At 65.8% G+C, this 13116-nt stretch overlaps 2 protein-coding genes across 4 annotated transcripts; one reads left to right on the top strand and one right to left on the bottom strand.

Annotated features, from left to right (window-relative positions):
- The first annotated feature begins 286 nt into the window (after positions 1–286).
- Positions 287–957, top strand: LOC118696766 (cytochrome c oxidase assembly factor 3 homolog, mitochondrial). Its single transcript, XM_036399084.2, is given in 2 exon segments — positions 287–524; positions 605–957. Coding segments are annotated over 2 exon segments (351 nt in total). The 3' UTR covers positions 718–957.
- Positions 958–1093: 136 nt separating this feature from the next.
- On the bottom strand, positions 1094–12972 carry WNK4 (WNK lysine deficient protein kinase 4). 3 transcript variants are annotated; one of them, XM_054517463.1, is made up of 20 exons: positions 12523–12972; positions 7625–7797; positions 7165–7385; positions 6932–7089; positions 6215–6303; positions 5917–6136; positions 5515–5845; positions 5233–5363; positions 4981–5048; positions 4758–4899; positions 4556–4672; positions 4327–4482; positions 3970–4027; positions 3697–3831; positions 3013–3593; positions 2629–2725; positions 2127–2544; positions 1808–2010; positions 1498–1595; positions 1094–1419 (listed from the first exon to the last, which is right to left on the bottom strand). In XM_054517463.1, the coding sequence occupies exons 1-20, from the start codon at positions 12970–12972 to the stop codon at positions 1417–1419; spliced, it is 3849 nt and encodes a 1282-aa protein (XP_054373438.1). In that variant the 3' UTR covers positions 1094–1416. The 3 variants fall into 3 exon arrangements, with proteins under 3 accessions (XP_054373438.1, XP_036254898.1, XP_054373437.1); XM_036399005.1 differs by having other exon boundaries at positions 1094–1416; XM_054517462.1 differs by having other exon boundaries at positions 1382–1595.
- Between the last annotated feature and the right edge of the window lie 144 nt (positions 12973–13116).

The following is a 13116-nucleotide window of genomic DNA, read 5'->3' as shown; positions in this document are numbered from 1 at the left end:
GGGGCAGGTCCGAGGCCGTTATGGCAGCGATTGCACCGGCCCTACGGGGAGAGACCAGCACGGGGCTCCGCCGCCTCCTCCCGGCCGCTCGGGGGCGGCACCGGGCCGGGTCGGACCGGGCTTTGGACAGGGCCCGGTTCAGGCCCCGGCCCGGTTCAGGCCCCGGGCGTTTCCCATCACGGGGACCCCGCTCCGCCAGTCAGCACCCGCCGATGCCGCGACCGGCACCGCCCACTCGACGCCGCGCGCCGCTTGGGCTCTCCGATTGGCTAGCGAGACCCGCCGGATGTGACGTCACATCTCCGCGCGGGGACATCGGGGCAAGATGGCGGCGCCGAGGGAGCCGGGTGAGGCGGCGATCGCGCGGCGCATCGACCCGGCCCGGGAGCCGGGGCTCAGCCCCGAGCAGCGCCGCCTCATGGCGCAGGTGGAGTACGCCCAGCGCCAGCGCGCCCTGCAGCGCCGGCTCCGCAGCCGCAACGTGCTGCTGGCGCTCGGCATCGGCGCGGTGACGTTTGGCATCTGTATCCTCCGGGGCCGCGGAACGGTGGGGCCGGGGGGCTCCGGGGCCGCTCCCGCTGCTTTTCCTTAACTCCCTCCTCAGACGGTTACACCTTCTACTCGGTGTCGCAGGAGCGGTTCCTGGATGAGCTGGAGCAGGAGGCGGAGGCGGCGCGGGCGCGGGCCCGGGCGCGGGCCGAGGGCACCGCAAGCTGAGCGGGGATCGCCCGGCCCGGCCCGGCCTGGCCCGTGACTGAGCTGCCGCCTGCGCCAGGCAAGACGGGCCTCGAGGCAGATGCGCCTGAGCGGTTCGGGCCTGTCCCGTGCTCTGCTTTGGCCAGGAGAAGGCCCCGGGAGCTCCCCGCAGGCCGGGCAGAGCCCGCCCCGGGGCGGTGCCCGCGGGAGGGACGGGGCACCCGGGAGCCACCACTCCCCACAATAAATTCTCTCACTTGAGACTGCCCAGCGCCCGTTGTCACAGATCTCTTGGGCTGAGCCCGCCTGAGGGGGGTTTTTCTGCTTTTTGCTGTTTATCCTCACACAGTGAGGCAAGCAGCCACGCGTCCTGCCCGACAGACACACGCAGAGCCAGTTTGTATTCAATCCACCTTTATGAAAACGCTTTTCCAACGCCAGTTCATATCAAACTCCTCCCGGATCTGGCAGGGCCACCGGGAGCTGAATGTGGCCGCGGGGCTGGGGGTCCTCAGGTGGGCTCAGCTCCTTCCAGCCACCAAGGACGGACACACCTCGCTCGTGTCCTCCCGCAGAGGGGCTGAGGACAGCGGGCAGAGCCCTGGGGACAGGCCTGCACCACAGCCGAGGGCAGCGCAGGCTCTGCAGGGCTGGCTCTGCCTCCCCGGGGCAGCAGGCACTTGGATGAGGTAGTTCATGGAGTCATTCCTGGCCAGCCGGCTACTGGGGAGAGAAGCAGCCGTGAACCGAGTGCCACAGGAACGCCATGGCATCCCCGTGGGACCCGCCCTTGTCCCTTACCACGCGCCCGAGGTCGTCGGCGAAGGTCACGCCCTTGTTGAGCCGCTGCTCCTGCGAGCCGGTGCTGCTGCCGCTCAGCGAGTTCCGGCGCATGATGCCTGCGAGGATGGCACGGGTGAGGGCACGGGGCTGTGCCGCTCACCCGGAGCCCTGCCCGGTGGGGCACGGGGCTGTGCCGCTCACCCAGAGCCCTGCCCGGTGGGGCACGGGGCTGTGCTGCTCACCCAGAGCCCTGCCCGGTGGGGCACGGGGCTGTGCCGCTCACCCAGAGCCCTGCCCTTCCCTGCCCAGTGGGGAGCGGGCCCGGTACCTGCGGGCGGTGCCAGCTCCAGGCGCTGCAGGCTGTTGCGGCGGGAGGGGTTGAAGCTGCCCTTGGAGAGGCGGCGCTGGCGGCCTGACAGCATGGCAGCGGGCGAGACGATGCCCAGTGGTGGCTGCTTCCCCATGCGCAGGTACAGCTCCTCAATCTCCTTCTTCTGCGCGCTCTGCAGCAGCTGCACCTCCGCCAGGTGCCTGGGGACAGGAGAGGACAGGGGCTGGCAGCAGGGCCTGGGGAAGGGACAGCGAGGTCCCCCCGGGCTGGCTGGGAGCGCGTGTGGCCGCCCAGGTGCAGCCCAGCCCCGGCTCACTTCTGGCGCAGGTTCTGCAGCTCCTCCCAGATCTCCTCGTCCTCGCTCTCGGTGTCGTCGCTGCTCACGTAGGACAAGCTGCGGGAGTAGCTCAGCCACACCTGGCTCAGCATGGCCTGTGGCACATTTTCTGTGCTCTCTTCCCCAGGGCCCTCCCCGGGGTCGCTCCCCGCTGGCGCAGCGGGCGCAGAGCCCCCCTCAGCCGGCACCTCCTCAGCCTTGGGTGCCTCTGGTGCCACGTCCGAGTCGCTGCTGGAGCTGTGGCTCGTGTCGGGCACCGCGGGAGGCGGGGAGGCGCTCGCTGCCGGCTCTGTGCCGGGCTGCTCCCCGTCACTGCTGCCCAGCCCCGCGGAGCTCACAGCCAGGTCCTTGGCTGGCACCACCTGGAACCGGCCCAGCACCTGGGGCTTGGCTTCTGCTGGGGACAGGGACAGCTGGTGGGCACAGGCACTGGCAGGGGCATTGCTGTGCCTGGCACGGCCTCAGCCCTGCCCCTCCTTACCTTCATTGATGGGCGAGAGCTGCGCCTTGGGCACGCTGGGGGCTGGTGCCTCCGAGATGATCAGAGACTGGCTGGGCTTGGGGGCACCAGGCAGCACCTGTGGGCACCTGAGCACCATCAGCAGCCCCATCCCACGTCCCACCACATCTCCTGTCCTCCCCTGTGGGCACCTGAGCACCATCAGCAGCCCCACCCCAGGTCCCACCACATCTCCTGTCCTCCCCTCTGTGCCCTGGGATCTGCCACCCTCTCAGCCCTCCCTGCATCCTGGTGGCTCCACAAGCCAAGAGGCTCCATCCCACTCCAGTGCAGCATCTGCAGCCAGCACCCAGCCCTGCTGGCACTGAGCTGCACCTGGAGCTGCCCTTGTGCGCCCACACTCACCGTGCTGCCCTCTGCAGTCCCAGGTGTGGATGTGCTCAGCAGCTGCACAGGGCTCCCCACGGCCTCGCTGCCCGTGGGGCACGCTGGGGCTGGTGCCAAGGGAAGGGAGGATGTGGGCACCCCAGCAGTGGGGACAGCAGCTCCCACTGACTCTGGGGTCCAACTGCTGGGTGGGACTGGCTTGTCTGTGCTGGTGGGGTCAGGGTAGACAAAGCGTGGGGCACCCAGGGCAAGACTCTGCGGCCGTGGCAGCAGGGGTGGGTACAGGTGCCCACCTGAGCTGGCAATGGAGGAGACAGTGTGGGCCACAGTCATCACTGCCAGGGAGAAGACATTGGCCAGGGACAAGAGGGGAGCAGTGGGGGACAAGGGTGTGCTGGTCACAGTGGGGCTCAGGGGACTGCCGGGCTCACAGGGAACAGGGGGTGTGGGGACAGGCTGGGGGGACAGGAGGGCTTGGGGCAGGGCTGGGGGGACAGGCCCCGCTGGGGTCCCCTGGGGAGTCAGCGTTCGTGTCAGTGCTGGTGACGACGTGAGCCAGGAGGGAGCCATGGAGACGAGGGGCCAGGTCTGTGCTGGGCCTGCAGGGAGAGGAGCATCAGGAGCAGCCCCAAGGGCCCCCTCCTAGCCCTGCCCAGGGGAGCAGCTGGCAGCCTCCACAGCCCACCCTGCCTGCACTGGTACCTGAGGGGGACCCCAGTGGCACTGGGGCTGCCGGAGGCTCCACAGGACTGGCCAGGTTGGTCTCTGACGGGGAGCGGCTCAGCAGCGGCAGCACAGGGGGCTGGACAGAGAGGCTGGGGCTGGTGCAGCTCAGGTCTGTGGCACAGGGTGACAGCCAGCCTCAGCCAGGGCAGGATGTGTCCTTTGAGACCCTCAGGGCTTGGCTGAGGCCATCACTTGGCCTGCATGGGGCTGGGGGAGACAGGAAGGGCCTGCAGAGGGGCACAGACGTACCACTGAGCGAGGATGAGGAGGAGATGGAGCGAGAGAGCCCCTGCAGCTGCAGGTCCACCTGTGAGAAGGGTGAGCTGAGCCCAGCACTGGGGTAGAGGCCCCAGCCAGGCTGTGCCAAGCCCCCACTGGGCCCCACCCTGGCCCCACCACCTGTGGGGACAGGAGCTGGAGTCTCTTCTGTGCTGGGGAACACTTTGTCTTGTCACAGGAGCGGGCAAGTGACCACAGGAGGACCCTGCACCCCAGCCCCCCACCCCGGACTCCCTGGGGCCAGGCAGCATCCCAAGCCATGCTCAGCAGCAGCAGCAGCAGCAGCAGCAGCTTCCCCAGCGCTGGCAGGGCCAGGCTGGCACTCACAGGGCTGCCCAGAGCACTGTCAGCCTCGGGGCCCTTGGGCAGCTCGGTGCCACCGCGGCCGTCCTTGCGCAGCAGGGTCTCCACGCGGTGGATGATGTCCCGGATGCGGCTGATGAAACTCTCCCTCTCTGACTTGAGGATGAACTCATTGTGCACCTGAGGGTGGAGGGGTCGGTCAGCACCCAGCCCAGCCAGGCACACCCCACCTTCACCCTCCCCCTGCTCTCACCATGGCGGCTGCAATTTCCTCCGGGTTGTCCCCATCCAGGTCGAACTTGAAGGTCACCATCTTGTTGTTGTAGGTCTGCAGCTGGCACTCCACCACTCGGTCGTTCTTGTCGGAGATCTGTGGGTGGCAGGGCTGGCTCAGGATAACCAGGATGACCCACCTGGCCCCTGCCTGTCCCCAGCCTGGCTCTGGTGGCACTCACGTTGGTGATGCGCAGCCTGGAGCGGGCTCGGCGCCGCAGCAGCTTCCCCGAGGCTCTCTTGGGTGGCAGCTTGGTGCTCTGCTCGCTGGCTGACAGCCCCTCGTAGCCATCACTCATGCCCGATGCCACATCTGAGGTGTAGCTGCAGGAATCCCCAGCTCCAGAGCATCAGCATGGCCATTCCCAAGCACCACCCTGCCTGTCCAGTCCCCCCCAGCCTCACCTGTCCACCGAGGAGGAGAAGCCACTGGCAGGGGGCAAATGCTCTGTGGGCAGCTGCACGGCGATGCTCTGCAGGGAGAGGAGGGGCTGAGCCGGTGCCACAGCTGGGGTGAGCTGGTGCCACAGCTGAGGTGAGCTGGTGCCACAGCTGGGGTGAGCCAGTGCCACAGCTGCCCTGAGCCGGTGCCACAGCTGCCCTGAGCCGGTGCCACAGCTGCCCTGAGCCCCCCTGCCCCCGTGGGGCCGTGCTCACCGTGGGGAAGCAGCGCACAGGCCGGCTGGGGGTAGGGCTGGTGGGGTCCACAGCCACAAAGCTGCGATGGGCCAGGTCTGGCGAGTCCAGGAAGCCAGAGGAGCTCAGGTACCCATCAGTCTCACAGTCGGCTGTGGAGGAGAGCTGGCATGAAGCAAAGGCAGTGCCTTTCCTGGCTGGGTAGCTGGGGAAGGGCTGTGGGGTGGGAGAAGCTGATGGACCCCCCACCCACCTCCCAGCCCTGCTGCCCACCCGGCTGTTGCCCTCTCGGTGCCTACGCACAGGTGGCTGAGGAGTAGCTGGTGTGCCGGTAGGTGAAGTGCTGGTGCTGGTCAGCTTCGGGCTCCTCAGGCTCCAGGGGGAAGGTGCTGCTGAAGGCAGAGTCCCCAGAGCCAGGGGTGGCCGGGGCGGGCGTGGGGCCACCAGGCGGCAGCGGGGATTTGAGCTCCTCCAGGAGGCGCAGGACGCCTGGCGGCTGCTCTGGCTCTGCAGGTGATGGAGCGCCCTGGGCGCGCTTCAGCTTCTCCCTCTTGCGCTTGATGGCCACCACACGGTCCCGCACCGCCTTGGCCACCAGCTTGTAGTCAGCCTCACAGACAAAGCCCAGGACCACCTGCACAGGAGGGAGATTGTCACTTGTGTAGGGACCCCACAGTGCCCAGGGCTCCCCCTTCCTGTACCCACCATCTCCTGAGCCACCTCCTCTGCCACGTCCTTGTAGAGCTCAAAGAGGAACTCGATGGCATTGTTGTCCTTGTATTTGCCGTGCAGCTTCTTCGTGTCGTCCATGCGCAGCCAGAGCTTGAGGCCAGACTTGACTCCATCGTCCTCCTCAGCCAGCTCCACGTGCACCCCTGTGTCCTCCTGGAAGAAGGAATGCTCCAGCAGGTCCTGGATGGTGTACCTGCAGAGGGCACAGCTCAGCGTGGGCTCGGGGCCAGGGGGACCCTGCCCTGCCACCCAGGCCCTGCTCTGCTCCCACCTCTCGTTCTTGTCCATGCGGATGCAGCCCTCGATGATCTCCTTCAGCTCGGGCACCTTCACCTTGTAGAAGCTGCTGGGCTTCAGGCCCTGGGGGTAATGACAGTGAGCACCTCCTGTGCCAGCCCAGAGCCCAGGGGACAACCAGCCCAGGGCCACACGAGCTCTGCAGTGGCCCCTGTGGCCAGGCCACGTGTGCCTGCATGTGGCCAGGATGCCCCAGGGCTCAGAGTTTCCACCTCAACAGGCAGGAGCTGGCAGGAGCTGGCTGTGACCGGTCAGGGCAGCTGCAGTGCCCAAAGCAGACTGCTCCTGTTCCACCCCATTAACACACTGGTGCAGAGCCAGGGATGTGGGGTCTGGCCAAGCCATGCCCCACCACCACCACCACCAGCAGCCACAGCTCCATGGCCTGGCAGAGCAACCCCTCACTATCTTTGGCCACTCACACAACCCACACAGTGACACATTTTGTGAGCAGCAGGGCCTGGCAGCTCCAGTGGGGAGCTGGGAGCCAGTGAGGGTGTGAGGAGGGCACACAGAGGGTCCTGCCGAGCACAGGGGGGTGCCCTGGCCACAAAAGACCCAAGGCAGAGGAGGCTTCTGTGTCCCCAGCACAGTGGCACACACACACATGGCTGGGGCCACCCTGGGCTGTGGTCCCCCCAGAATGGGCTGCTGACCATGGCAGCACCCCCCAGCTGGGGCCGGGCCTCACCGAGGTGACCTTGCGGTAGATCTGGGCAGCATTCTGGCACTCAGAGTAGGGGTACTCCGAGGTGGCCATCTCCAGCATGCACATCCCAAAGGCATAGACATCCACGGCCTCGTCGTACTTCTCCTCGTACATCTCGGGAGCCATGAACTCGGGGGTGCCTGGGGGCAGCAGGGGAGCTCAGCACCCCTGCCATGGCCACCCCTGCAGCCCCCACAGCCCCCAGGAGCCCCCACCTATCACACTCTTGGCAAAGGAGGCTCTCTTGAGCGTGGCCAGGCCCAGGTCCCCAATCTTGACGGAGCCCGTGGGGCCGGTGATGAAGATGTTGTCACACTTGAGGTCACGGTGGATAATGGGGGGCGAGCGAGTGTGCAGGAAATGCAAACCCTTGAGGATCTGCCGGCTCCAGCGCTGCAGCACCTTCAGCTTCATCTCCTTAAAGCGCTTCAAATACCTGCCAGGGACCAACAGGGCCTCAAATACCTGCCAGGGACCAACAGGGCCTCAAATACCTGCCAGGGACCAACAGGGCCTCAAATACCTGCCAGGGACCAACAGGGCTCAGACCTATGGGGCTCGGCCTTGTGGCCCAGCCTTGGCTCCAGCCCACCCTCCTCCCATCGCCACCCAGACTCAGATGACCCCACAACAAAGAGTAGAGACCCTGCTCCCTCCCCTGCACGCCCCAATCACGTTTTCAGGGTGCCAGACGTCATGAGCTCTGTGACCAGCACGATGCAGATCTGCCCTTTGATGGTTGACTTCCAGGAGTCGTAGAAGCGGACGATGTTGGGGTGCTGCAGCCCCTTCAGCATCTCCACCTCCTCGCTGAACCGCTGCCGCTCCGTCTTGGACAGCTTCCGTGTCTGTGGGAGCCAGCGGGGGCATGAGGGGGGTCCTGCTGAGCACAGGGGGTCGCCCTGGCCACAGAAGACCCTCATGTCCCCACACAAGGCAGAGGAGACTTCTGTGGCCTCAGCACAGAGCTGCTGTCCCCCAGCACAGTGACACACACGTGGCTGGGACCACCCTGGACTGGCCTCCCCCCAGCCCACCCCTCTGGGCGGGTGCACAATGAGGAACTCAAGCAGTTCCCCACTGGCCTGTGCTGAGCCCACCCAGCCCACTCCGCTCACTCAGCCCCCAGCTGGAGCCCACCACGCTGCCTGGGGACAGGGAACCCCGTCCTGCAGCTGGAGGGGACATTTGGGGACTCTGCAGAGGCTGCTGCCATCCTGCCCTGTGCAGACACGATGGCCACGGCTCTTCTGCCCCCACCGGGGCACCGGCAGCCCTGGGCTCTGTGCAGCCGGGTGCTGGGCCAGCCTCAATGAGGCCTTTGTTGGGGAAAGCAGGCGGGGGAGGCTCCAGCCCAGGTTTTTCCATGTTCCTCCTGCTCGAGTTAATTAAAGTGGAAACACAAGCCGAGGGTGCTGACTGCAGCTGGGGCAGAGGCCAGCGGAGGGGACAGCCCCCTCATGCTGGAGGGACGCAGCCCCGGGGTGCAGGGAGAGGGGAGCTGGCTGGGCAGAGCTGCAGGAGGCAGCTCCAGCCCCGAGGGAGTGCTCAGCCCTGGGCAGGAGGAGCAGCGACAGCTCCACCACAGCCTGGGGTCCTGCAGAGCTCAGCTGCTGCACAGCCTGGGCGCCTCCAAGCTGGGACCCCTGCCCAGCCCACGTTCAGAGGCCAAGGAAACTGGAGCTGCCCCACCAGCAGAGCTGCCAGAGCTGCCTCAGCCCCTTGGCCAGTGGCCACCATCCATCAATCCCCTCGGCTTTCGTAACATTTTCATTGCATCACAGGCGGCCCCAAGGCTTGGCTGGAGCCGCTCCATAATCCCCCCACATTTAATACATGCTCAGGGACAGGCTCAGCCCAGAGGAGAACCTGAGCCTGCTGCAGCAGCATGAATGGGACCTTTCATAGGGAAGGAGGAAAACAGCACCCGAACCCCTGCAGGGCCACACCAGCTTCCCTGCCCAGTGCCACGGCCACCACCACCCCTCTGGCTCTCTGCTACCCACTGGGAGGTGTCCAGAGGCTTCACTGCACCCCACAAACCTGCAAGGGCATGAGGAAGCTGGCACAGGCTGTGAAATGGGGTGTCATGGGTGGCCTGGGCTGTCCCAGCTCAGCCAGAGCAGACCCCAGCTGGAGCAGCTGTGCCAGCACAGCCCTCACTGTGCTGTGCCCAGTTCCAGCACAAGGCCACCTCTCCCAGAGCGCCTGGAGTAAGGTCTGGGGGAGGCAAGGCTGTGCCCCAGGCTGTGCCAGGGCTGCTGGGCTCGCTTGGCATCGTTCCTTCCACATGACCCAAGTGGCAGCAGCTCCCAGCCCTGTGCTGATACTCTCCCCGTTGAGTGTGGGCACCAGAGCCCATCCTGGGCTGGAGGAGCACCAGCAGGGGCAGGGCAGGCAGGGCTGCCAGCACAGACATGGCACACAGCACGGGCACACCGTGTCCTCTCCTTACAGCACCCACACGGGGCGGAGGAGGACGCTGGGGGTGGTGGCATGGGGACCACGAGGAGCTGGGTGGCAATGGTGGCAATGGTCCAGCCCCTCCTGTGAGCCAGGAGCTGGCTGCTGAGGAGCCCAGCACAGCCAGCACCAGGAGCTGAGGCCAGTGGCAGGAGAAGGGAGGGTGGGGATGGCTGCTGTCCCTGCAGCAGGAGGCTGTCCCCAGCCTGGCAGTGCTCAGTGCTCTCTGCAGCACTCACAGGGCTCCCCCGTCCCTGGCTCTGCACTGACACTCAGGGCAATGGTGGGGCACAGAGCCAGCGCTCAGCACTGTCCCTCCAGCCATGTCCACAGCCACAGGGGCTCCCAAGCCCCCCCAGAGGAGCCAGCTCTGTCAGCACCGGGTGCCAGCACTCACTGCCCTCCCCGTGGGTCTGCCCTGCCAAGCAGGAGCTGCTGTGTGCTCACAGCCATGTGAGCACACACACACCCACACAAGGTGCCCTGCAGCCCCGGGGCTGCTGGCTGAGGTTACCTGGGTGCCAGAGCCAGGGGAGGCTCTGCAGTGCCTGCTGCCCAGAACGCTCCTGCCCGCTTGGGGAACCCCAAGGGGTTCCACAGGAAAATCTCACAGTCAGGTATTTACAGCCAGACCCCACTCTGGGCCTCTGGTTTCCTCTCTGCTTCCTCCTTCCCCAGCACCCGCAGCACCTCGGACAGAAATAGTGCCAGGCTAAAGCTGGAAAGCACAAACAGTGGGGCTGTGGACAGACAGACGCTGCCTTCAGGACAGGGGACAGGGATGGGCAGGTCCCCTGAGGGTCTCAGGGAGACAGAAGACAGGCAAAACCAACCTCTGCTTCAGCAGGCTCTGAGGAGGGAAGGTCAGGGCAAGGACAGTAGGGAGAGCTGGGGTTTGGGACTGGGATCCATCACAGCAGCTGAACCAGGTTCTCTGGTGCAGAACAGGTCAGGCCTGAGGTTAAGTACTCATTTGGAATTGAAAGGCAATAGAAGGAGAACTGTGAAGTGCACAGGACAAAGCTATTTTTAAAATGGCAGAACCACAACCATTTTTATTTGTGGTTCCAAATCCCGTATTTGTGCCACAGTGTCCAATTCTTTGCATGATTGCTGAAAAAAAAAAAAAAAAACAACAAACGCCTAAATGTCTGTGTCTGTGCTCTCAGCCCCCTGTGGGACAAGGATTTGGGTACAAGAGACACTGGATAAAAGCAGTCAGTGGAATGGAGCCAAGCCCTGGCTGGGGAGGGGACAGGGCAGGGGCAGGGACCTGGCCCTGGCAGTGACCCCCAGAGGGATCAGGTGTCCCCAGCCACATGGGGGGCTCACAGGAGGGTCCCTGGCAGGGGACCCTCTCCACAACCACCCCCAGGGGACAAGTGAGTGCTTCTGCCACTCCTGCCTGGCTCTCAGGGCCAGCACGTTCCTGCTGGGCTGGCACACGGGAGCATTTTGCTGCCCAGCTCCCTGCTCCCCTCCACCTGAGTGGTGCAGGCTCATCCCCTCCCAGCCCCTCCACGACACCAGCAGTGCCTGCAGGTAGGGAGGAGCAGGAACAAGCCCTGCTGCCAGCCCTGCAGGCCCCAGGGCAGGCAGAGGGGCACAGCTGTGACATGAGGCTGAGACCCACCGGGAGGGACACGAAGGCTGGGGACAGCTGACTCATCCAGGGAGGGAAGGTCCTGGGCTCGCCAAGGAGAGCCTGTTCCAGTCAGTGGTTGCCACCTGAAGGGACTCAAGAGAGCTCAGGGGCATTTGGATGGAGCTGTGGAGCTTTGTGAGGGCAGGAGAACTGAGCTGGCTCTGAACTGAGCTCTCAACAGCTGAAACAATTGTGCAACCCATGGGGATGGGGGGCAAATCTTCACCTTCCTCACCAAGAGGCCACAGGCAGCCCCTCTAGAAACCACCCACCAGTCTCTCAGGATCTCTTCTTGCTCTGCTGGGCTGCAGCCACCCCAAGGACCCAGCCCAGGCAGCTACCTGCAAGTGCACTGAGCTTTTGGGAACAAGACAACAAAACTCGAAAGACACGTTTTTCTGTGTCAACAAGGACTTGGACCTTTCCCACCACAGCAGCCATCCCAGAGTCAGGAAACTGAGGGAGACTTTGGACTTCACCAAAAGGTGCTCCAAGGAGAAAAGGCAGCCCCACAGATCTCTGTGGGCACCTCCATGGACAAGATCAGGCCCATCAAAAGCACTTGAGGGGGCAAAGGCATTGTGGAGGCAACGCTATCACCACTGCTCTCAGCATCCTGCTGTCAGGCTGCAGGACAGCCAAGGAGATGGAGGAGTGTGGCAGCAGAGAGGAGCTGGGGATGCTCCTCAGAGACCTGGAAGCACAGATCCAGCTGCTTCCTCCAGCACAGGGCCCCTGGCAGCACCACAGGAGCCACTCACAGGTGACCCTGTACACGACTCCAGCCAAGGTCGAGCAGGCAGAGAGCACCAAGGTCGTGTTGTACCCTGCTCCCAGCTGACAGCCAGCCCCAGCTCGCTGCAGGCACCTGCCCCAGGGCACACCAAGAGCTATGGGTGCAAACTTTGGGGGGCAGATCCAACACAAGCACAGGCAGGCACGCAGAGAGGGCACTGCTGCCCTCGCTGTGCTCCTGGAGGGAAAGCTGCGAGCTGCTGAGCATCAGAAACACAGTGGGATGCTCAGCCCCAGATCCACCTGTAAAGTGCCAGAGCAGGGGCTGGCATCAAGAACGTGGGCACCCTGGCATGCTCCACGGTGCAGGCAGCAAGAAAGCAAATGGAAAACAGCACGTGATGCTGAGCAGGAGGGCCAGGAGCGGCGGCACTAAGCAGGACTCTGGGTCCGGGCCAGCGGACCCATGAGGCACCGAGGCACTGGCAGTGATGGGCACAGCGCAGGGCAGCGAGGGGAGCCCGCACCGAGCCCTGCCCCGCTGCTGTGGCACCACAGTGACGGCAGAAGCGGAGATTGAGGGAGCCCCGCGAGTCCCACACAGCAGCCAGGCAGGTCAGGGCCGGGGAGAGCTGCACACAGCAGAGAAGCTGCACGGCAGAGGGTCCCAGCGCCTGTCTGGAGCCCCTTGGCCGGGGCTGGGGTCTGTGGGCGCGGGCAGGGGCCGTACCTGCAGCTCGCACCACGCCACCTCCACGGTGGTCTCCGTGTCCAGCCCCTTGTAGACGGTCTTGAAGGAGCCGCGGCCGATCTCGATGTCGAACTTGAGGAAGCGGCCGTCGGGGGAGGTGGCGACCGCCCGCGTCTCGACCTCCTCGCTCTCCGTCTCCTCCGGTTCCCGGAGCCCCGCAGCGGCCGGCGGCGGCGGCGATGCCCCGCGCTCTCCGTCCGGTGCCGGGTACCCCAGCAGCTCCAGCTCGGCCGAGCTCCGCCGGTTGAAGCGGGAGGAAGCCCGTCGGGAATCGCGCCCCGAGGGCCGCCGGCTGCGGTTACGGTGCGGGGCCCGCCCGGTGAGCCCCGGACCCGGCTCCGGCTCCGGCTGCGGCGCGGAGCCGCCGTCCGCCCGCTCCGCCTCGGGATGGGACATGGCTCCGGTAGCGGCGGGCTCGGCCGCCAGCATCGGCTCCAGCCCGGCGGGAGCGGCCGCTCCCGAGCTCCGCACCCGTGGCCTCCGCCAGCCCGCAACCGGGAGCGACCGCCGAGACCCGGTCCGGACACCGGCCCCGGCACCGGCACCGCCCCGCCCGGCCCGGCGGCACCGCCC

This window comes from Molothrus ater, chromosome 27 (assembly GCF_012460135.2).
Source record: "Molothrus ater isolate BHLD 08-10-18 breed brown headed cowbird chromosome 27, BPBGC_Mater_1.1, whole genome shotgun sequence".
NCBI lineage: Eukaryota > Metazoa > Chordata > Aves > Passeriformes > Icteridae > Molothrus > Molothrus ater.
This window is presented reverse-complemented; position numbering and strand designations above follow the sequence as displayed.

Excerpts from the sequence above, each read along its gene's own strand:
- WNK4 (XM_054517462.1), bottom strand. The coding sequence starts at position 12,972 with ATGCTGGCGGCCGAGCCCGCCGCTACCGGAGCCATGTCCCATCCCGAG. Across the intron at positions 6,304-6,931 it reads TCTACCGCAAGGTCACCTCG|GGCCTGAAGCCCAGCAGCTT; the intron begins GTGAGGCCCGGC and ends CATTACCCCCAG. Across the intron at positions 5,846-5,916 it reads AGGAGGTGGCTCAGGAGATG|GTGGTCCTGGGCTTTGTCTG; the intron begins GTGGGTACAGGA and ends CCTCCTGTGCAG.